Genomic DNA, 24,116 nt, shown 5'->3' on the forward strand with positions numbered 1-24,116 from the left:
GCAGCTCTATGGCTGCGAAGGCTTCGCCCTTCCCGACGCGCAGATTGTCCTGCCAGAGGCTACTCTTAAGGTTGCCTCTGATTGCGCCTACAAGGCGTTTGTAAGAGTGCCCGCTGCCGGACAGCCAACCCAGAGCTTTTCCAACGTTTGGCAGAAGCCTCCCAGGGAGCCCTATGCAGCCTTTTGAATTCCTGAACGAGGCTCCAGGAGGGCCCTGCAGAGGCAAGTCGAACAACGACGCCCGGTCCAACACGAAGCTCCTCATGCGCTTCTACCAAAGAGAACGCCTCCGCCGAAAGTGCAGAAAGGCGATCACGGGCTTAAAGTGGAAGGAACCCCGAGCTGGCCGACATGCTTAAGGCTTTCCAGGGATATCGGGATCTTCCGCTTCCATCAGGCCAGCCTCTAGCGCAGCACTTTCTCCACTGCCTCGGAGACAGCCCCAAGGCAGAGTAGCTTCTAACTGCGTGCAAGCGGGGACACTTCCGGAGGGATTGTAGGCTGCGCACCCGGCAAATGGGGGGGCCTCACGACCCTGGCGGGGAGGTTCTCCTCCCAGGGGACGAGGGGTCCCTGGGGAAAAAAGATCAGCCAGGCCCCCCCCAACCAGGGCCAGGGGGGAGAGTGCTAAGAGCGAATTCCCCAAGAACCCGAGACCCGCGCCCCTCTGTGAGGCTCTGCGATTTGCCCCAGCCCAGTATGGCGATTCCACTTCTCCCGAGGACGAAAGGTCGGGTTAGCCTCCCCGAGGGGCCTCCACCATTGAGCGAGGATTGTCTGTCATTCCAGGGGACACACTGGACTCCACGGCCCGAGGGTATCACTGCGCGGCCGGGTGGGGATAAGCCCCCCACGGGAGCCGTCCCGCGGAATTAGCCGCGCCCAGCTGATCCTCCTGCCCCACAAGCTACCCGCTGCCGGCCCAATAGGAGCCACGAGCCCGGGTGATCACCGGAGCCCCGTCAGCGCCACTGCAGCGGCAGCAGGGACGTCCACTGGCAGCCCCTGCCAGCACCCGGGGCTCAAGCGGCACTTCACAGTTCGCCGCGTCTTTTCGGGCGTCCACATTGATTCGTGGGGAGGGGATCCCAAGGGCCAGGTCGAGGCAGCCGTGACTGAAATGAGTAAGCCCGCCCCCACCGCTCTCCCCCTTACGTGGGTCACGGAAACCCCCGTCTGGGTGGAACAGTGGCCGCTACCCAAGGAAAAGCTAGCCGCCATGCATCAGCTGGTAGAAGAACAGCTGGCAGCCGGCCACATTGAGATCTCCACCTCCCCGTGGAACACCCCCGTGTTCGTGATCATAAAGAAGCCCCCTTGGCCCCCTCCAGCCGCAAGGTTTAAGCCAGATCTCATAGTCTCTGAGCATATGCAAAGCCCTAAGCTCAATGCTCCCAGTACCAGGAAAATCGTCAGTACCCCAGGGAGAGCAGGATCACAGCCTGCAAAGGGACCGCCCTGTGGGACCCAGAGAGTAAGCTCCCCAAATTCAGCGGCAACCATCTTCACAAAATCCAACACGTGCGTGCCTCTGAAGACCAGAATGAGCCGGTTCGGAATCAAGCTCATAGAGAACAAAGGCCTGCACAATCCCCCCATCAACTCTCACCTAAACCCCTTTCTTTCACAGCAAAAGGAGAGCCGTCGGCTCCACCCCCCCAGGAAGGGGGGGGGAAGGGAAGCCCGGATGTTTCCAGCTCATGTTGTTTCCTCCCAGATATGTCTCCCATTGTGTGCTCAATAAAAATGATTCAGTTTGGATACACCTCCTACAGAGCTAGGAGAAGAGACTAACCACACTTCCTTTTCAGCTTGCTTACTAAGCTCACTGGATGCCTGAAGAAGGATCTTGAGTCACAATTGCAAACCTCCTCATTGTATTGTATATGCTCATGTATGTTCTGTGTGTCTTGCCCCTTTAAAGGGGACCCTTAAGGTTTTCCCCTCATGAGGGGGATTTTTCCATTGCTTCTAAGCTATACTCTTGTGCTTAAATTTAAAGTTTTCCTCCTTCTGATTATGTGTGCCTATGCCTTGAAAGGTTTCACCCATTATGGTATCAGCCTTTAAGGGGCACAGTGCTCCCTAGAATGCCATTGGAATCTGCTTCAAGCTACCTCTATCTTAGTTTAAACCCTCAAAGTTCTTCTTGCCGCTTTTCCTTGAGAACCTTTTCCTTTGTCTATCTGAGCCTACAATGCCGCATTGGCGTAGCACAGGTTTATATGTGAAACCAGAGTTACTTCCGTGCTCCCACATTTTCTGCTGAGTGCCACCTGGCTAGTCACAGTGCCAGGGGGGGTCTCTCAGCCTCACCTATCTCACACAGTCTACACTGTGAGGATAGGAAGCGAATTCCAACCAGCTAGGATCTCCTTACAGGAGGGCAAGGTAAGGTTAACTTCCAAGCCCTCCCCCCTCTCTTTTCTTTTTCATTGCCTTTTGCATTCTCTCAAATGGGCTAACACGCCCCACCTCTCGATCTAGGATTTGATAAAAGGTGTTTTTTTTTGCAAAACCCCTCTCAAGTTGCTCGTGTGAGCAAACTGCAAGCCCAGGAACTGTTCTCCCTGCATTTTCTCTTTCTATATCCTCTCTATGTGATGCCTCTATTAAGATATGTTCATAATTGTGAATTGTTTATGTTGCTTTTCAAAAAACCCACACTTTAGACGGTGATTGGGATTGCTTTGCAAACAAGCACCCGACCTGGGTGTGACCTTTACTCTGTGTCATGTGTTCCTAATGCCTTGAATGTTGCAAGCCGGTCACTGGAATGGCCAAACAAAGGAAAGGGGAGTAGTCCCCCCCCCCTATAGACCCAATCAAGGTCTCACTCAGCAGACCATATCCAAAGTACTATTCTCTATACTAACTCAGCAAAGGCAAAAAAAACCCCGGGGGAAAAAGCCTTGCTTGTTTTTCTCTTCCACACAGGATTCCAGCTCGATGGGGCCAACTCGATCCCAGGGACGAGGAAAGCCAGCCCTATTGAGAAAGCCCGATTGCCGCCCTGTCTGAGCCGAGATGGGAAAGATCTCTCTGGAGCCAGCACACCTATTCTCCCACAAAGATCGCAGCCCTCGCTGGGGCCCCCCAGGGGGGAACGGCAGCCTGGGCCAGCTATGGCTCAGTGGTTGACGCTGTGTGTCGCTGCCCCTCATCTACAGTCGCCATTCTCTCTCTCTCTCTGCCGCCCCCTGGCTGAAGTTTGAAGTTGCAGCCAGGAACATTCCTGATAGGTTAACCTTTGGAACTCTCCGCTGTTTCCAGTCACCTGATTGTTATCGGAACATGCCCTCTCTCACAGCCTTGCTCGTGAGAGTCACTGAACTTGCAATGCTAAAGACTATCAGTAGCTCTCCCTACGCTCTTGAGAAATCCATGGACTCTAACACCATTGCTCTGCAGCCTTGGTAGTCAAACAGCAAGAGCCATGCATTGGACAATTATGCAGCCAAGGGCTGCCTCCCTTCTGTACATCATCCAGCTTATGTATCGTTTAGCAATGTTTATTGTTACTGTAACCCAACTGATCGTTGAAGTTATTATTTGTTGTTGTTACATCCCGGCTCATCTTTCCGCTGGGACTCTCTGCTGTCTCAGCCGCCTTACCATCGTCCTGCCTCAGGCTCCGCCCTGGGAGCCCAGGCGTCGCCACCGCTCTGCCCTTCCCCTCGACCCCTCTCGCCGGAGTGACGCGGCTGCCCTTCCCGAGGCAGAGTATGTTTCTCTCGTGACTTCCCCTGTGGGAGTCCCCGGACTTGTTTCCTGTAACGCCAAGACTGTCGGCCGTTCTGGCCTGCGCCCATGCGAAGTCCATCATTTCCACCTCTACTGCTCTGGATGCTCTGGCCTCCGGGCAGCAAGAGCTTCGTCAAGCGACCTTAGATAATCATGCCGCTATTGATTGCTTATTGTTGTTAGTTCATATGAAGGTGCGTGAGTTGCAAGATGCTATACTTTTTTTCAATTCTGCATTGGTTTGATTGTATGCCTTATTGCTGAAGCCTTTTCTATGTAATGTATTTCCAGCCTTGCTTATAATGTGTGTAAGAGACCCTTTGACTTTCCCCTACGTCGCAACCAGGTCCTCACGTTGCACAAACAGCTCAGCCAGCTTGAGCGAGTCCCTGGGGAGGCAAGCATCCCCCTAAATTGCCCCAACTAATTCGGCTTCCTTCCTAAAATATAAGAAACGGGGAGATGTAGGGGTGAGCCCGCAAACCCGGCAGAACCGTAGTAGGAGCGCCAGGCATGCCGGTGCCGGCTACGGCCTTCCGGGCGCACACGCTCCCCCAACCCCCGCTCCCCCATGAGTCACGGGTCATGAACTGCCTGACTCGCGGTCACCAGGTGTCCCATACGAAGGGACAAAGAGGCTCCTGCCCTCAGGTGAAGATTAGGCCCAGACACGGATGCTTCCTCCCGCACGTAGCAGTCCGATGAGATCATGCATCACATGATGATCTCCCGCTCTCCCGCCTGCCCGACCCCTTTACACGCCCCCATTGAAACCCTAATAAAAGGTGTGAGGGGCGAGCGCACGGCAGAGTTGCCAGGATCACGGGATCCCGCACTTCCTGCTTGCTGGCTCTCTCCACCAGATGAAATCTCCGCGTGTCGTCTCTTCCCTGGGACCTCGTGGGTACGACTACAATTGTCCAATGAAAATCTAACAGCAAAAAAAGCAACAGAACACAAATGTTGAGATATATTTCAAAAATTAAACATTTTATAGAACACATGCTCACAAAATAAATGTCATCTTAGAGTACCTTTGCTGAAATAGCATACAGCTAGTTAGAATACCACTTTTGAAGGAGGTGGTTTTACCTGTTACTCAAGCAGGCAAATTCTGATGTAGTTATTATAAGCCAACCAGTGAAAAAAATAAAGAGCTATTTTGATCCAAAGTAAAATAGGTCTTTCTATATCATCTTACTTGTCAATATTGAACACACACAAGAATTCGTGAAGCTGCCCAAAAAAGATCAGACGCCTGGTCCCTCCAGGTCAGTGTTATCTACTCTGACTGAGCTGCTTGCCAGGATTCCAGGCAGAGAGGTCTTTCCTATCTCTTCCTGCAGGAGATGCCAGGGTTTGAACTGGCAACTTTCTGCATACCAAACTTTTGCTCTACTGCTGAACCACAACCACTCCCATCAGCATCACACGTTTGAACACGTGAAGCTGCCTTGTGCTGAATCAGGCTATCAACGTCAGCAGTGTCTACTCAGACTGGCAGCATCTCTCCAGGGTCTTAAGTACAGATCTTTCTCATCATCTACTGCCAGTTCCTTTACCTGGAGATGCTGGTGATTAAACCTGGGACCTTCTGCACACCAAGCAAATGCTCTACCATTAAGCCATGTCATATGAATCTTCAGCATGTTCATTTGGAGGTATTACTAATTTTAATTAAGTCTATTTTCAATTATGAGGTCTTGCATCAATTATTCAACATATGCCCAGTAGGATTTGCAGTGGATGCTTTGGAACAATCACTACTGGAAAGACTGGATGGCAGGTAATCAGCAAGCTTGCCTGAACTTGGGGCTCATAAGCAAGAAATGGAAGTTCAGGGCCTATCCTGTCCAACGACCCCCACCCTTTCCCACAACCTCTGGACTCTTCTCCAGGCAACCACGCAAATGCTGGAAGGAGAGCATACTGGCTGCAGAGAAGGGTGAGTGAAATCACCACTACCATCATGACAGAAATCCAGGAAAAAAGCAAGTGGGCCACAGTGGGGTGATGGTAGTTTTCCCCACACCTAGCTTCCTAGCCAATTTGGTGTAGTGGTTAAGAGCAGTGGACTCAAATCTGGAGAATCAGGTTTGATTCTGCACTCCTTCACATGAGTGGCAGACTCCTTATCTGGTGAGCTGGATTTGTTTCCTCCCTCCTACACATACAGCTTGTTTGGTGACCTTGGACTAGTCACAGTTCTTTAAGAACTCTCCCAGCCCCACCTACCTGACAAGATGTCTCTTGTGGGAAGAGGAAGGGAAAGGAGTTTGTAAGCCACTTTGAGACTTCTCACAGGAAAGGCAGGGTATAAATTCAAACTCTCCTTTTCTGCTTTGCACTCCTTGGCAATCTCACTGTTTTGTGAAATCCTGTGACTCTTGGTGAGGAAGAGAGAGCAAGAAGGTCTCACTTCAGATACATAAGGGCTGGCTAAGCTTCAACAATGGTAGCTATCTACATGCACTCTGGTAATTAAAAAGGTCATAGTTATTTTACTACGTGTGTGTTTGGTGAGGAGGTCTATAAGGCATACAGTAGTTGTAGCTCTTTGGATTGATGGGAATTGTAAACATGGCTCTCCACAAGCTGCAGAGTGAGCACTGGTGTAATAGGGATAGTAAAGCTAACACAGCCCATGTATAAATATATTTGAAAAACCAGGTTTAACACATGAATTGGCTTCAATTTAAAGAGAACACTGGTTGGTAATAATGGTCTGCTTTATTTGCTTTACTCTCAACTTGTGTTTATTTAAGTCACAATCAAGCAAAACAACAATACTTAGACATCTTTTTCCCCACACTAGGCAGGAGAATATGCAACTAGGCAACTTTGGAAATGCTTTCAGGAAACATGGCCCAGTTTAGCGGATTAAGGCTGTTGGGCAAAGTACCTTAGGTCTAGCATAAAAGGAGTTTCAACTAAGAGAATGAGTCCAACTAAGAAAAAAAATAATGTATGCTTTGTACTACTGAAATCTATCTCACATTATTTAAAATGCACATTATGGTAATCCATCTACTTCAATGCTCCCATGTTGTTACCAACATTTCTATTGCAAGTAGCATGACAGAACACACACTCTTTTCACTTAACTTGGATGCTACCAGATACTGATACAATCATATCACCCTTTCACCACACCTCTTTGGCCTGCCATGTTCCTTTCTTGCAGCACCTCATATAAAATATTCTAGATGGTTTCGGGTAGCCTCCCTGCCCTTTAATTTTTTTAAAGTGATGTGAGTAAGGATACACCACTGGTGCAACTCTGTGGAACTTTTTTGTAAGCAAGGACTTATAAAAAAAAGCAGACAATTTAAGAGCTTATTTTCTCTCACACCTGCCGCCACTTCCTTATCTATGCAATCTCACCTTTTATTCAATTTGTTTTAAAGTGACCTATTAGTGCCACTGTTTTACAGTTGCCTATCCAGAGAACTGAAATACAAGCAAGCACCAAGTTTTCTGCTTTGTGGCACCAGATACATTTATAAACATGTACAAGTCTATGGGGGAAAAAATGCAAGGTGAGAACTAAAAAGGCATTTCAGACAGAACTTGTATATTTGTACACAGGCAACACCTAAAATAACACGGTGGTTAAACAGCAACAGGAGTGACTCAACAGCACTTTGTGTCACATGTGAACTTACTCTTGGTTGTAATTAAGTCCCACTGAATGCTATGGAACTTGTTAGTCATGGCTAACTTGCACCACTGCTTGCAGCAGAACATCAAACTAACCAAAACAAAAACAACATCCCACATGTAGAGGCACAACAGCTGCTGTTCTCGTTAGTGGAGAAGTTGGAGTGTATTCATTTATATATAAATAGCTTAGAAATCATCCCAAGGAATGACTTAAAAATGTGTTGGAGAGCAGCATGCATCAATATAGCTACAGTAACAATGAGTGCAATAAATCCCTAAAACTTTACTGCATGTCAGCTCAGTCCAACACTGAATCACCACATATTAAATATTCTGAATTGTGCAGGTGTCATAACTGAAATCAAACTCTGTATAATGGAACTACTCTGTCTAATACTTGAACAGAATATTGTGGCTTCTACTATACTAGGAACAATGCCCTAAGCTGTGTGGTCAGCTCAAAATGTTGGATCTCACCTACAGCTTAATGGATTAGACAGACAGCAGTTGTACACCCTATCCTTTTGCAACAATGAATGGCTTTGAGACTTCTCGGTAATTAACTTCACATGACGGAAGTGTGATTTAATCTAATTTATTATACTTTGGAACACTTAGCTGTTAAAAGCCTCAGAATTTTTTTCAGAAAATTGCTTTAGTCATATATTAGCAAATAGTTAGAAGGTATTCCAGTGTCTTTGTTCCACTTTGGCAAAGCAAGTATTTTGAAAATACTTGGCAACAGTATCCAGTTATTTAAAAAAATTTTTTAGCTCAACTGCAGTGCTGCTGTAATACTTTAGGGATTGTAGTTACAGAGACCATGGTGACTGGGAATGTTCTCATGTCAGTACCATTTTCACCTTTTTAAAGGTGTTACTTCTGCTTAATTCTACTTATTTGGTGTAGTTAAAGGCATTTTAAAACTCAGTATGGCAACACTACCATCTTGTAAACCTTTTCAGGTTTCTCTCTTCTCAGCCAACTTTGTCTTTCTTCAAGTTTTAAGATAAACTTGTCTCCAAGATACAACACAGCTTTTCTGCAAAAAAATCGCACAGCTGTACTACTGTACTATACTAAGATTATTTTATAAAAAAATCAAACTATTTAACTCTTCAGTAGAATGGAAGTCTTGCTAAGGCTGTGTTCACATGATTCAAGGCTATAATCTGGCACAACAAAGATACCAAAAAATCTTAAACCATTAAAAATTTGGAAAATAAAATTTTTACAATATACAGTGATGTTACCCAATTAAAACCTCAGCAGCTAAAGTTATGCCAGTCAACTGTGAAATTAAAGGAGATTGTAAAATTATCAGTTGACACATTACTAATGGTGTTTTGAAATAAAGCAGGCAAAGTGATGTTATTCTGCAACTTCCAGATAATCAAAACCAACATCATTTGGCAGCAATGAAATCAAACCAACTTTCTATTACCGCCCAGCCCCCAAAAGCAGGTACACATTTGAGAATCAACTTTTTGGCAATACACTTGTTCCAAGAACAATCAGCTAGTAGTAGCCAGGGTCTGGTATGCACATGCTTACTCAGAAAACAGAGTGGATGAGTATTAACTGGAACTGTTCCTTCTTTTCACAAACTGGCAAGCAAAACCATCCCCAGTAGTTTGCACACTGAGTTCCATATTTAGCTTATCAAAAAAAATCACTTTATGTTGCTGGGATCTGTTATCATTTCAGTAACTTTTAAAGAATATGCCATAAATGCCCATAGCTACACTGCAGCAAGCACCAATGTCCATTAAATTGTATTCACATTTAACTCCCTAAGAAGGCTCAAAAATAAGGCCTTTTATCAACACAACCATTGCTCTCTACGTTGTATTCTTATTCAGTGACTTTCACCAGTAAATTTCAGGATTACATTCAGAAACCCAGTAACCATGGAGATGACCTGCTTTTAGGTAAACAACCATGCAGAACTCTTTGCATGAACAAAGCAGCGGCAAATGATGCTGCCAGATATGAATACAGACCATAATAACTATTCAGTAGATCACGACTTCAGTCGATGAGCTGAGAACTTTATTCCATCAGTGATTCTAAAATTCTACACAAGTCTAGCCACAGTAGTGTACGTGTGTGTTAACCAAGATATGTCACAAGAGAAACCTTGCACCTGCCAGTTGTCAAGAACTGATACAGCAGTTGATGATCAACTGTGTAGTTCTCTTAGTCATACAAAAGACCATTCAGTTCAGTTGGAACAATGTGACACCATTCTATACACACTTGTAAACTCACACTAATCACAGCAAACCTGTGAGCATCATTCATAATTAAGTTAATAGGGCCTTCAAGCTTTAAATGAATTGTCGATTAAATACAGCTTATGTAAAACCTGGATGCTTGTTCTTGTTCAGTGAGGTAGTAGGCAAAACCAACCTCACATAAAAATTCACACCTCTCCAAAGTTGGTATGTCCTGTCTCCTTGGCATGTTCTCTGGCTTCCGCTTGCCCTGTCAATCCTTTCTGACATACCATACATCTCAATGTAAACCGGTTAACATCGGTGAACTGCCTTTTTCTTCTGGCTTCATCTGCTAACTCCAAGGCCTGTGCAAGGACAATATCATCCGATGCAGAAAAAATTGTCTGGGGAGGAATGTCTGAGTTGAGTATTTTGCGCTCAAGTGGATCATAGTGAATACCATCGTAAATTAGAAGGACCCGTTTAGCATAGCCAGCATCTTCCCCAAAGCGATCAATTCTGACTGTCTGAGTGTCCACTACACAAATTTCACATTGATAGAACTTAGACAAAATAGAAACTTCAATTGCACCTCCCCATGTATCGTCTCTTCTGATCCAATCACAGTATTCTTGGTTAGTCTTTCCTAGTATTGCCTCACTATAGGATTCTGGATCACTTGCTACAATCTGGGCTATAAGATTTCTCATCTCTGGGGCACATGCTGGGTCATAAACACCACCTTCTACCACATAATATATGCTGGTGAAGAGGCATGAGTTATCTGCAGGTACAACTCTTCGGGCAAGCACGGGAAGAGTGTCCCTGACTGAATTAGGAGTAGTCCGCTTTGTAACTATGGAAGACTCAGTCCTGAGGTTGCTTGCATCTTCTTCAACTATTAGAGTATCACCTGTAAATAAAAATGCAACAAAAGTTGAGAGTTGGTTCAGTGCAGTGATTAAACACAACTCTAGCTGAAATCTCAAAGTTACCTCCTCCAATAATGCAATAATAGTATTACAACAGTTGAAAAGATTACAAAACAATTATAAAACACCCTGGACATGCAGGTAAACTATGATTAAAAATGCTAATGGATAAATGGATTAATTTAAAATTAACTGATCAGTATAATATACTGTTGGGTAAGAGCAAGAGATAAAATGTGCAGTTCAAGAAATAATAACATTTTAACCAGGATATTTGGATTTTCTCTTCTAAAACAATAAGCAAAAATATCTGTGAATTTGAAAACCTATCATGGGCATTTATTCAGTCCATTCTATGCCAGTACAATAATCCCGATTTGGACAAAAAATAGACAATACTCAAGAATATATTTTCATTTTAAGAACATCACATTCACTAATATCATGGAAGGGTCTTAGAAAGCTCTTGAAGAAATGTACTGACATGTTCCCCATTTCTCCCATCCTTCACACCGGAAGTGTAAAATTTAGTTAAGGATGGCAACACTAACGTTAATAAGCCTCAATTTAGCCAATTACAAAGTGTCAAAATAGGTGAGTCATTGTTTTAGGGCTTCCTGTCCTAATCCAGAATATATGTTAATATTTATACTGCTGCCCTTGTAAGAACAGTTGCAATAATAATTCAGCTACAGTAAAGCTAGGACTACTACTTAAAGCATTTGGGAAAGAGAGCTATTACTTTCTATATTTGTTCTTGAAACATATTTTTAGTTTATTCACAGCCCATATTTCTTGATGAGAACCAAGGCATCAGCACCCTGATACAACACAAGGCATCTAGTGAACAATACAACAGGGCTAGGACCAGAAGATAATATGAACAATAAACTGGCTAAAGAACAATTATTTTCTACTGGTCTGTTTGGCCAGGATGACTCCCCCACCTTCATTAAAAGAAATTTCAATGGCTGTGTATAATAGTTAGGATTCCAGGATAGTTCTTTAGAGAAACGGAAAACATAAGGTTTAAACACAAAAAGTGACCTACTGCTCCACACAGCAGCCACGCCTAAGTGCTAACCCAGGCATGGTAACCTTTCCAAGCCCATTAACTTCAGTGCATTTAGAGGGGTGGAACTGTGCTCACGATGACACTATTATATCAGTCCCCTCAACAAAAACATGTTTCAGACACCATCTTTCTTTCCATTTAGTCCACTTTAGTCTCGGACTTTAAGCTTTCTTTGATATTTCACTCAACAAGATTGCCAGCTCTAGGTCGGAAATTCCAGCAGATTTCAGGGTGGAATTTGGGAAGGGATCTCAGCAAAGTATGCCATAAAGACTACCCCCACCCCCCACCCAGAGGAACCAATCCCTGAATTGTTAAGAACTGCGGTTGGTCCATGTCATCTGGAGATCACTTGCAATTCCTGGTGATCTCCAGGTACCATCTAGGATTGTCAACCCTCATCCAAGACCACAAAACGAATGCCAACAAGAGGAAGAAGGTTGCTCAAAAGGTTATTTTCAGATTAGTCCCAATCCATCTCAGATTTTCGCGTATTAAGAGGGGATAGTCGTCAATTCAAGATGCACAACACGCCCAAACCCAGCCCATTCTTCAGAGTGAGAACACCACTCCAACACGAGACCTCGCTCCGTACCCGAATGGATGCCCAGCTCTCCGAGGCGCCGCTCCCCGTCGGTGAGGTCGAGGCCGCGCGGGGGGAAGCCGAGCAGCAGCCGCTGGGCCTGGACCGGCACCCCGGTGAGAGCGGCGAGCGTGGCTTGAAGCTCCCGCAAGCAGGAGTGCGCCGTGAGTCCGGGCAGCGGGTACGAGCCGCTCCGGGCCTTGCAGCGCAGCCGCAACATCCTGCCGTCCTCCCGTCTTCCGGCGGTGGCTGCCGGGTCTCGGGCCCGGACAGCAAAATGGCTGCAGCTACATGCAACCCAGCAACCCTCGCATCCCTGCCTTTCCGGCTTCCTATTGGTCACTTCGGACGAGGCAAAGAAGCGTGCTCTGGAGTACCACCCAATCAGGTTAGTGGGAGGGTCCCAAACATTCGATTGCGCGAGACTGAGAATTCCATTGTAACTTCTTGGTTACTTTTGACGCCGTTTATCTCTTCGGTGTGTCGTCAGAGTGCCAACGGTGGATTCCGCACAGCATATTATTTATAACGAGCTGCAATCGTTATAAATGAACTCGTTTTCTCTTTTAGGGAAAACTCGTTATAAATATGCTGTGCGGAAAAGACTAGCAGCTGCTTGGAGGTAAAAAAACACCACCACATTCCGGACTTTAGCGTAACTGTATTGTCGTAACTGTCATTGAACAGAAGCACCTACTGACCCTCAACAGAGACCGACGTTCATGTCCTAGCTGAGAGTGGTTTACGAGTTCTGCCCACAGATTATCAGTCCCACATTGCGGGTTGGAAAAAAGGGATCACAGCCAGTCTCAATCACGATTTTTTTGGCTTGGACGGGGGCTCAGATCGAAACACGACGACTCTTTACACCGTAATCCTACATATTGTTAGATCCTTGCAAACCCACTAAGTTTAATGGGTTTACAGAAGAGTGAAAGTCATTCGTTGTAGTATCTTTTTCACAAATGTAATCCGCATTTTCTCTTTAAAGGCCACTAGAGGCAGCAAACAAATCACACCGTCACAGAACTCCTTCCAAAGCAATAGTTTGAGCAGAAACTACCGGCCCAATAATATAAATCTGTTAAACACAGATTCATTTATTTGCGCATTTCTAAAAGTACACTTCCCAGGAAAGCGACCACAATATTCCGCCATATTTTTATATTTTCCATCTTAATTATTAATTCGTATGATGGACTCTGTGGGAATGTGAGGACAAAGACCTTGTATGGTATTAGTATACATTTCCAGCAGAAGGAAGCTCACGGGGTGTATATATTGCTGAATACCTTGAAGGCATACCGGTGGAAGGCGTCGACGTATTAGGAAACCCAGTCATCATAGACCGAAATTACAATTTAACTGCGCACAAATATAAGCAATCGGAATCACAATTACAGTCCATGTTTTGCAATATTAAATAAGCAGTGCCCGAACAGCACAGACATCATGGAAGAGTATAAACAGCAAACTAATTAAGCCCGAGCGCTACTCTTTGTTTTGAGACAGGCACAGCCTCTCACTGGCGGGGCTGTGGGGATGGCTGGAGCCGGCGGAACTCCCTATTGTAAAAGGCATTTGATTACAGCGTAGACATCTAGTTTAAATCGCCTATTCCAATCCCTCCCGCAGAAAAGCGAGAGCCCAATTGCAAACACACGAATCACTTACATTCAAACGCATTATGCTGATACTGATCCCACGACTTGCAACGACCACCAAGGCCAAAGTGGAAGCCGGGCAAGGCGTGAAACTCTTACTGTGAACCCCCCACCCCTTTCCCGCCCCTGAAACGGGAAATGAACCGTTGAGTTGGCGCGCCGTGACGTCTCTTTCGACCCTCCCACTTTTCTGTTTCGTCATTGGAGCTGCTGATGGGTAGGGCTAGTTTCAGTAGACCAGACGAATAACCAGATCTTGAGGAAATTGCGACATTAACGCATTGTAATTTTCTTCAATGCTACAGCCACGTGAAATTTTTTGGTCCCCACATTCGTTTTTCTGCTGCTTTTCCAACCAAAACTGTATTGGCAGGAACCCCAATACTTACATGTAATGGATGCTACTCCATACCCAGGAATAGGCTTGCACGAATACAACCTGTGAAGGGCATGCGGCGGGCCTCCATGCGTGGTTCCCCCACCCCGGATGCATGGGTCCTCTCTCCTGCAGACTGCGTCCTTGGGAAAGTCACTAGCAAGAGGGCGGACGATGTTCCTGCTTTTGAGCACCGCTTCCGATACCTGCAGTTCCTCCTTTCTGCGTCTCTGCGCGTCACTTAAATTCCCCTCGCCTGTGTGCATCCGCTGCCCCCTTCGCCCTTTGCACCGCTGTTACATATCGACACCTTGTGAGGACAGCCCTTCGCTTCCTTCTTAGCGCCGGGAGGTGTTACCTGGATACCTGCCCCAGGTTCTGGCTGCACTGCAGTGCTGTCGCTCCCCTGGACTGGAGGGGCTCTTCACCGGCTAGATTTCTATCTGGAGCTGCTGGATCCGTTTCGTTTCCAAGGGAGGCACTTGCTGCCCACGTCGCGGGCTGTCTGAACTCTAGAGGTGGGTGTGTTGAGAAAAGAAAGATAAGGGTCGTTTTGTGGCCTGCGGGGAAAAAATGTTGGGCCCTTAGATGCTGGACCGAGAGATGGCTCATTACGAAAATGTCTTATCTCTCCGTCACCGTTGAAATCACTGGCATACGAGCCATTAAGGTCTCCGAAATCCCTTGCAGCCTAGAAGCTCCTTAGCAATTAAGATGGTGTTTAAATAGTACAGAATAATAGTGTTGATTAGAGCATCTAGGGTCTCTACCAGCCGTTTCTTGGTTACAAGGGGGTAATCTTCCTGGCTTTTGTTTGTGTGTTACAAATATTATTACGAGTTTTTTTCATGACCTTGACTAGCAAGTTCAGTTGCTTCTGGTCCTCACCCCCACTTTCCTCAATCCCTGCGGAAAGGAATGTTACAGACAGATGGCTGTGGGTATTATTCCTTTCTGTTGTAACATTTTATAATGCTCCTTGCTTTTTCTACATGTTTCTAGGACCCTCCTGATCCCAAACAGGAAGTGTGATTGTGCCTTGCAGCAATGTCAGGGGATGCAGGTCCAGTCCCAGAGCAGGTAAACGGTAACAGTTGCAATCAGGAAAACATATCATCAAGTCTACGAGTCTCAGAGAAAAAGTGCTGTGAGTATTTGCAGTGATTTCATGAGCAAATGTTTCATGGTGAACAAAAATGTATTCTTGGCACATGTAGAAATGCAGAGGCCAGACAGTCAAGTGGAACTTAAACTCACACTCTGAAACACAGGGGTGATTTAATTCCACCATACAGCTTTTAATTCTTGAGATACAATAAGAGTTATTGCTGAGGGAACTTCCCTCTGGCAGGGACGTAGGTATAGACTTTCAATGGTGTTTAAACTAGAGAGCCCAAATTCTCCTTTTAAATCCACCTTAAAGGGAGAATCTGGGGTCCCTAGTTAAACAACATTGAAAATGATGCTGTTTGGGGGTGGATTATCCCCCACCCTGAAACAGCATCACTTTCAATGTGGCGTAGTGGTTAAGAGCAGGTGCATTCTAATCTGGAGGAACCGGGTTTGATTCCCTGCTCTGCCGCTTTATTTATTTTATTTATTAATTAGGTTTATAGACCGCCCTCCCCCGAAGGGCTCAGGGCGGTGAACACACACAGATAGAGCACAATAACAATTTAAACCACAGCATCAATAAATACAGGCTCTAATAATTAAAAATAAACCCTGTCTCATCTTAAAAGCAGCATTAAAATTGGTATTAAAACAAGAATGGCATCTATTATCAGTTCCTCTAATCCCAGAAAGAAAGAGGAGAGAGACGGTAGAATCCACTTGATGTTGTATAGGGAGGGGGCCCCCATCAACGGCTAGCCTCCCCAAAGGCCCGGCGGAACAGCTCCGTCTTACAGGCCCTGCGGAACTCGATGAGATCATGCAGGGCCCGGACTGTTGGTGGAAGGGCGTTCCACCAGGCCGGGGCCAGGGCTGTAAAGGCCCTGGCCCGGGTGGAGGCCAGCCGTATCATTGAGGGGCCAGGGATCACCAGTAAGTTGGCCTCTGCCGAACGCAGAGATCGATTTGGGACATATGGGGTAAGACGGTCCCGTAGGTACGGAGGTCCCAGGCCGCGCAAAGCCTTAAAGGTTAGCACCAACACCTTGAAAATGATTCGGTATTCAATCGGTAACCAGTGCAAGCGGCGAAGCACAGGTGTAATGTGTTCTCTAATGGCACCGCCCATGAGCATACGGGCCGCTGCATTCTGGACCATTTTCAGTCTCCGAATCAAACGCAAGGGAAGGCCCGCGTAGAGTGAGTTGCAATAATCCAGCCTGGAGGTGACCGTTGCATGGACCACAGTGGTCAGATCGGCTTGGGAGAGGAAGGGAGCCAGCCGTCGGGCCTGTCGAAGATGGTAAAACGCGACCCGGGTTATATGGGCCACCTGGGTCTCCATAGAAAGAGACGAATCCAGGTGGACCCCCAGGTCACGGACAGAGGGGGCTGGTGCCAATATAGCCCCCTCCCACACCGGCGGCTGGAAATCTCCCCCCTCCCCCTCGCGTCTCGACCAGAGGATCTCCGTCTTCGATGGATTCAGCTTCAGCCTGCTCTGTTTCAACCAACCAGCCACAGCCTCCAAACAATGCTGGAGAGCTGCAGGGGCGGCGGCTGCTCCCCCCTCCATCAACAGAATGAGCTGAGTGTCATCAGCATACTGATGACACGTCAGCCCGAAGCTCCGCACCAACTGAGCAAGGGGTCGCATATAGATGTTAAATAATAGCGGGGACAACAAAGCTCCCTGGGGAACACCACAATGAAGTGAGCACCTTCGGGATGCTTGGTCCCCACACCACACTTGCTGAGTCCGGTCCCGGAGAAACGAGGCAATCCACTTAAGGACAGTGCCCCGCACCCCGGAAGCGGCCAGGCGGTGGGTCAAAAGGTCGTGATCGACCACATCAAACGCTGCGGTTAGATCTAACAAAACCAGCAGCGCCGATCCGCCTCGGTCTAGTTGTAAGCGGAGCAAATCTGTGACGGCGACGAGAACAGTCTCCGTCCCGTGCCCAGCACGGAAACCGGACTGAAAGGGATCAAAAGCCGATGTGTCCTCCAGGAAACCCCGAAGCTGCTCCAGCACCACTCTCTCAATTACCTTCCCCAGAAACGAAAGATTCGAGACGGGGCGGTAATTGGCCAGATCTCCAGGATCTAACGATGGTCTTTTCAAGAGTGGGCGGACCACCGCCTCTTTCAACCCACCAGGGAAAACTCCTTGCTCAAGGGAGTTATTGATGATACTCAACAGGTGGGGTCGTAACTCTGCCTGGCAAGCTTTAATAAGCCAGGAGGGGCACGGATCCAGAGGACAGGTAGTAGGTCTAACAGCAGCCAGGGCCCTGTCAACAGCGGCTTCCGAGAGCAGGGAGAACTGGGCCAAACAAGGGCCAGAAGACGGCAAGGGAGCCTCCAGCTCACTTATTGTCTCTAAGGTGGCGGGAAGGTCTTGGCGGAGCAACATGACTTTATCTGCAAAAAAGCTCATAAATGCCTCACAGCTGATAGCCAATTGACAATTTGTAGACCCCTCAGACAATGAGGTCAAGGACCGAATAATACGGAACAATTGTGCCGGGCGAGAGCTAGCAGACGCGAGGGAGGAGGAAAAGAAGACTCTCTTCGTCTCCTTCGTCGCCATCTCATAGCTTGAGCTGTGGAGGCTTATCTGGGGAATTCAGATAAGCCTGTGCACTCCAACACACGCCAGCTGGGTGACCTTGGGCTAGTCACAGCTTTTCGGAGCTCTCTCAGCCCCACCCACCTCACAGGGTGTTTGTTGTGAGGGAGCAAGGGCAAGGAGATTGTAAGCCCCTTTGAGTCTCCTGCAGGAGAGAAAGGGGGGATATAAATCCAAACTCTTCTATTTCTAAACTGAGGACCTCAGATTCTCCCCTTAAATCCATGCCAAATGGGGTGGATTTAAAAGGAGAATCTGGGGAAATTTGTGGGGTGCCTGCTGCCAGGGTGCAATTGTTAAGCTAGAAGCACCAAACTTTCAGGGTATCTTTAGGAGACTCTCCTAATGATACCATCCAGGTTTGGTGAAATTTGGTTCAGGTGGTCCAAAGTTATGGAACCTCAAAGGGGGAAACAATGGGGGATGGGGGCATGCCCTTTGGGAGTTGATAGCTTTTGGACCCCCTGGACCAAACTTCACAAAACCTGGTGGTATCAGTAAGAGACTCTCCTGATGATACCTCCCAGGTTTGGTGAAGTTTGGTTCAGGGTCCAAAATTATGGACCCTCAAAGGTGTAGCCCCCATCTTCTATTAGCTCCCATTGGAAACAATGGAGGATGGGGGAACCCCCTTTGGGAGTCCATAGCTTTGGACCCCCTGAACCAAATTTCACCAAACATGGGTAGTATCATCAGAAGAGTCCCCCAAACAATCCCTGAAAGTTTGGTGCTGCTAGCCCAGGGGTAGGGAACCTTTAACACTCAAAGAGCCATTTGGACCCGTTTCCCATGGGAAAAGAAAACACTTGGAGCCGCAAATAATTTTTGACATTTAAAATAAAGATAACACTATATATTGGGCTTTTTTACCTTTTACTCCACTCATTCTGAGAACCGCATGGATGCACCCGCCCTGCTGCCTGCAGGGCGGGCAAGGATGGGGCCAGCAGCTCGGCCTTGCCGGCCGCCAGGAAAGCACCCACCCCACTCGAACAAGGCGGGTGAGAGGGGAAGCCCTCGGCGCTGCCCAGCCAGCCGCAGGCAATTGGTGCGCCCACCCTGCTGCCTGCAGGACAGGCAAGGATGAAGCCAATGGCTCGGCCTCGCCAGCCGCCAGGAAAGCGCCCACCCCGCTCCAACGGGGCGGGCGAGAGGGGAAGTGCGTGGCCCAGCCAGCCGGGGGAATTGGTGCGCCCTCCCTGCTGCCTGCAGGGTGGGCAAGGACAAAGCCGGCGGCACGGCCTCGCCAGCTGCCGGGAAAGCGCCCTGCCGGGAAAGCTGCCTGCAGGGCAGGCAAGGACAAAGCTGGCAGCTCGGCCTCGCCAGCTGCCGGGAAAGCGCCCTGCTGGGAAAGCTGCCTGCAGGGCAGGCAAGGACAAAGCCGGCGGCTCGGCTTGTGGAGCCGCAGTGCAAGGGCAGAAGAGCCGCATGCGGCTCTCGAGCCGCAGGTTCCCTACCCCTGTGCTAGCCTAAACAATACGCTCCCTGCAGGCCAAAAACAAAAAAAACTGAAATGTTTTTAAAACCCTGAAATGCGGGGGCGGAGCTTCGGACATGAATGGGGGGGGGGTTGAACCCGAGAAAACCTCCCCCCCCTTACCTATGTCCTTGCCCTCCGGTAATACTTCCTTCCCAAAATGTGTGGAATTTCTGCTGTGCATGAAGTATACAGAAAACACTTACACATGTCCTATCTGGAAGATCTTTACCACCACTTGGGAAAGACTGGCTTGCACCCCTAGTCATCTCTCACTGCCTGTAGCAGTAAGTCCCTGCAGTGCTGATTTGTTGGCTTGGTCTGCAGCATTGTTCTTGCAGAACAGTCTATATTTATTTGTTTTGGGGTATCTTTTTGTAAAATTGCCCCTTAGATCCCACTTTGCAATTTCCACGGGCATCATTTTGCTCAGTGGAGCAAGCAATTTAAGAATAAAGGCCAAACTAGACATTATATAAAATGCACACACTGGCTTTTAAAAAAAAAATATGAACAGATTACTTAATTGGAAAAACAAATAAGTGCATGCAAGGATTGCTTCTCCTGTGCTTGTAATTCTGGATAACAAAAATGAGAAGCATGCGAACTGGATGAGGGTTACACTTCTGGGCAGAAGAGTGTGTGAGCAAAATCTTGGGGTACAGGTGGGCTGTAAGAGTCATTCTGAAGAGGCAGCAAAAAAGGCTAATGCAGTCTTGTGGTGTATCAACAGAAGCATAACATCCAAACCATTGGATGTCATAGTCTCTCTGTACACCGCATTGTTCAGGCCAAACCTGGAGTACTGGGTCAAACCTGGAGGCCTCACTTCAGAAAGGGTGTGGACAGATTGATACAGGTGCTGAAGAGAGTGATGAGGATGATCAGGGCCCTTCTGACAAAGTCCTATGAGGAAAAGCTGAGTGACTTGGGAATGGTCAGTGTTCAATCTAGGGAAGAAGAGGTTGAGGTGGGACATCATTGCTCTCTTTAAGTGTTTGAAAGGCTGACAGAGAACAGGAAGTTGTTCCTGTTTGTACCATAGGTTAGGACTTGCAATAATGGGTATAAAGCGTGGGCAGAAAAGTACCAGCTGGATATCAGGAAACATTTTTTTTGCGGTAAGAATAGTTCAGCAGTAGAATTGGCTGCCTAGGATTGTGGTGAGCTTCCTTTCACTGGCAGTTTTCAAACAGTGGCTGGAGAAACACTTGTCAGGGATGCTTTATGCTGATTTTTTGAGCAGGGAGTTAGATTAGGTGACCTGTATGACCCGTTCCAACTCTATGAGTCCGTGATTCTGTTCCCTCTAGTCAATTTTCATCCTCAATCCATTGTAGATTGGTTATGGCCTATTTTATGTGATTTTTGACTTGTAGGTTCACCTAGGCTAGGGTCTGATTTATTAGAATAAGCCCTTAAAATGGATCTTTCCCCCTCATAGACCTTGCACATATTTGCACATCCACTTAAAATATGTCTACTTGTTTCTTCCTCAATGATCATGTTGAATCTCTTGAATGCTAGCCATATTGTAAATTATGTAAAAGAATGCCAGTTGTACAAAATTGCATTTTCCATTCATCTTATTGTGACTTGAAGAAATTGGGAAGGAAAGACAGCTATAGCAGATTGTATTCCTTTTTGCATTGTAGTTCATTTAATTTAGTTTTGAAAAGATATATTCTTATCAGATTATTTTGAGAATTTAATCTCTCAAATAAGTAAAATTAGTATGTTTTATGGGACCATCTTATTTCTGACAAATTCTTGTGAATATGCAGGTCATTAGAGAAGCAACTTAGAATGGACCATAATGTTCAGGTTTCTATCATATCTGTGTGAGATGAATCTGGACATATTGTGTCTGTAAAAGAAGACACTGGAGTTTAATCCTGGCCCCGTTACAGTAATTAAGAGTTTCCTTATTTATTGCAACAGAATCAGGATATATCTAATTCCTATAATGGATCAAAAAACCTGCCCATGGATCAAAATAGAGTCACAGAGATAGGGTAGAAAAACTTAACACTTTCAAAAAAGGGCAAATAAAATTCCCCCAGGTGGAGAAACTGGGTTTGTGCAAATGCATAATTTTTTTTAAAGGCCAAGATGTTATGAGAACCCCACAAAAAAGTAATTGAGAAAGAGGCCCATCAACAAATTCATAGAATGCTGCAGATGAGGAGAACTTGGAGATGTTTTATAAGGTTGCATAGTAACCCCACAATGGCAGCCAAGATTTCACAACATAGTCTAATGGGAACTCACTTGCCAGTTTGGATTGTCCAAGAAATTGGGAAGGAAACAGCAGAGAGGACATGGGAACAAGGAGTACAGAAGACAATTTGGGAAGAAAACTGGCAGCTGGGGAGCAGGGGCAGGGGCAAGCACTGAAAACAGGGTGAAGCAGACACAGCATAGGGTGGGAGGCTAGTGGGGGGGGGGCTGATTTCCTCTTTCTTTTTTGTATTATCTGGGTGAATAGTATCAAACCCTGCATCATTTTTCATTTCTAATTTGTGATTATTTCATTGGAATTTGATAATGAGTTAGAAAATTTCTTTTCTTGGACAAAAATCTAAATAAGTCTAATTCAGTGGTTTTGTTTGTCGTGCAACGTGTTTAGAAAGGAAGATTAGCTCCCTTTGTATTTTCTTTTAACCTTGAAACGCACCCTAGTTAATTGGGAAATAGTTTTAACTCTGAGTAAAATACTCAGTTTGAGGTCCTTAGGCTATTTTTTGCTTGGGTAACCTATTCAATTAACATACACCTGCGTTAGGCCACTGACTGATTATGGAAAATATGTGCAGTGTCCTGGCAAATAGCAAATGCCTGATAGAGCAGGTTTGTAAAAGACAAGAGAGTATTTTGGCCCATATTTTTTTCTTCTTGTGCCTAATTCCAGAAACTGCTGATTTCTTCTTTTCTTTCTCTACACAGCATGGGCTTCTTATATGACCAACTCCCCCACTCTGATTGTAATGATTGGCCTTCCTGCAAGAGGCAAAACCTATGTCTCTAAGAAGTTAACTCGCTACCTCAATTGGATTGGAGTGCCTACAAAAGGTTTTTGCATAACTTGTTAAAACTTATTGGTTGAAACAATCACAGTGATTGTATGTATGGTTGGGGGATGGGAAAGGGTCAGGGCTGTCTTAACAGCATTGTAGTCCCCCCTGGGCAAGGTAGTGCATGAGATATGGACACATAAATGTACATGTGGTTGCAGAGGTGACCATTATACTAAATCAGAGGCAAATCTCAGTGTCCACTTGTAATCATAAAAAATTAACATTAAAATTGTTCATTATCTTTATTTGTTTATTGACAGCAAGTCACAACATAACCTAAATTAGCACGGAGTCCCAGGGAAACTTCCCAGTGTACCCATGAGTTAAGATGACCCTGGAAAGGGTGTATATCTGTGGGTAGTGGAGGAACCCTCCGCACAGAAGCTAAGATCAATCCATTGCTGATTTAATGGTTATGACTAGAAGCTGTTATCCTTTGACCTTTCTTGCAGAGTGTAATTTAAAATCACAGCATTCCATACTGTTACCAGTAGCAGCAGCCAAGAAAAATGTGTTCAGCAATATTTAGGAAACAGAGTTTCAGCTTCGTGTCAAATTGAAGCAAGTCTCAATGTGAATCTCAGATTATTTATGTTGTTAAAGTCAGTGGTTCAGCCTATCATTCTACCTCAGTTCTTTTCAGAAATTGAAAATAACTGACTGTGAGGTGCCTCAGTTTTAAACTTACGAAGGTCAGAGTATTTTGAGGCATTTTGTATGATAAATTGTATGTATATTTGTGCTCAAATCCTTTTTGAATTAGCTGAACCCATCAGTATGGTTCCCTTAGTACCCTGTCCTTAAAGAAACTTCTGGAACAGAGTGATGGATGAATATATATTTTCCTCTGAGTATGTAATTTTCTGTCCTAGAGTACTGAACTATACTTTTTTTAAAAAGTATGTCCTGCTGTATCACATGAACTATTGTAAGCCCTGCGCTGTGTAATTGTAACTGCAGCCTTGATTTCTGGAGCATGCTATAGTGTATGGATGGAACCCACGTAAAGTGTGTTTAAACATCATTGAATTCAAAGAGAGTTAAACATGTTCTTAACTTTTACCCACTGAAACCAACAAGGCCTAAAATTCTTTCTTGTTTCTGGGCCATTTCCTTTGTGTGCACTTTGGGGTAGACCATGAATATGTCTGAAGCTGAGAGATAGCATATCCAAGGACACAGAATTATTCCTTGTCAGTGGTGAGGTTTGAACCCTGGATTCCAGTTTCAGGTGAACAAAATTTGTGGGTCTAGTTTATTGATAGGTAAGGATTAGCTTGAGATGCATTGAAAAATATAGAGAAATCAGTGGGTAAACTATAAATCGTGTAAAGAAAATATTGATGAAAATTATGTCACTGCCCCAGAGGTTGCTATACGTTCTAGTGAAATGTTCTCAGTGTCTGAGAATAGCCCAAACTTAACTCATCAGATTATTAACATGTAAATTGATCTTAGTCATCCAAATGAAATAAGTGTGAAAATTTTTCTTTTTTGCTCTTTTTTGGGTAAAGTTTGCTAATGATCTGTTGCCAAATAAATTTTCTTATTTGCCTTTTGA

General features: G+C 45.9%; 2 protein-coding genes across 11 annotated transcripts in view; one reads left to right on the plus strand and one right to left on the minus strand.

Moving 5' to 3' along the window:
* Positions 1 to 6,455: 6,455 nt before the first annotated feature.
* YOD1 (YOD1 deubiquitinase) lies at positions 6,456 to 14,522 on the minus strand. 3 transcript variants are annotated; one of them, XM_048498646.1, is made up of 2 exons: positions 14,270 to 14,522; positions 6,456 to 10,539 (listed from the first exon to the last, which is right to left on the minus strand). In XM_048498646.1, exons 1-2 carry the CDS (start codon positions 14,520 to 14,522, stop codon positions 9,833 to 9,835), a joined length of 960 nt encoding a protein of 319 aa, XP_048354603.1. In that variant the 3' UTR covers positions 6,456 to 9,832. The 3 variants fall into 3 exon arrangements, 2 of the variants coding, with proteins under 2 accessions (XP_048354603.1, XP_048354604.1); XM_048498647.1 differs by lacking the exon at positions 14,270 to 14,522 and adding an exon at positions 12,229 to 12,529; XR_007244669.1 differs by lacking the exon at positions 14,270 to 14,522 and adding an exon at positions 13,891 to 14,016 and having other exon boundaries at positions 10,400 to 10,539.
* Positions 14,523 to 14,636: 114 nt separating this feature from the next.
* The window catches only part of PFKFB2 (6-phosphofructo-2-kinase/fructose-2,6-biphosphatase 2), a 40,677-nt gene continuing 31,197 nt past the window's right edge, over positions 14,637 to 24,116 (plus strand). For 7 of the 8 annotated variants that reach the window (XM_048498641.1, XM_048498643.1, XM_048498639.1 and 4 more), the window contains exons 1-3: positions 14,637 to 14,774; positions 15,259 to 15,403; positions 22,425 to 22,550. In XM_048498641.1, the coding sequence (XP_048354598.1) occupies positions 15,304 to 15,403; positions 22,425 to 22,550 (226 nt within the window). In that variant the 5' untranslated portion in view covers positions 14,637 to 14,774; positions 15,259 to 15,303. The remainder of the gene's footprint in view (positions 14,775 to 15,258; positions 15,404 to 22,424; positions 22,551 to 24,116) is intronic. The other variant, XM_048498642.1, reaches the window with a different exon arrangement.

Source organism: Sphaerodactylus townsendi, linkage group LG05, assembly GCF_021028975.2.
Source record: "Sphaerodactylus townsendi isolate TG3544 linkage group LG05, MPM_Stown_v2.3, whole genome shotgun sequence".
NCBI lineage: Eukaryota > Metazoa > Chordata > Lepidosauria > Squamata > Sphaerodactylidae > Sphaerodactylus > Sphaerodactylus townsendi.

Coding starts and splice junctions, on each gene's coding strand:
- YOD1 (XM_048498646.1), bottom strand. CDS start 14,522: ATGCACACAGGCGAGGGGAATTTAAGTGACGCGCAGAGACGCAGAAAG. Junction 10,540..14,269: donor TGGAGTAGCATCCATTACAT/GTAAGTATTGGG, acceptor TTTTATTTACAG/GTGATACTCTAATAGTTGAA.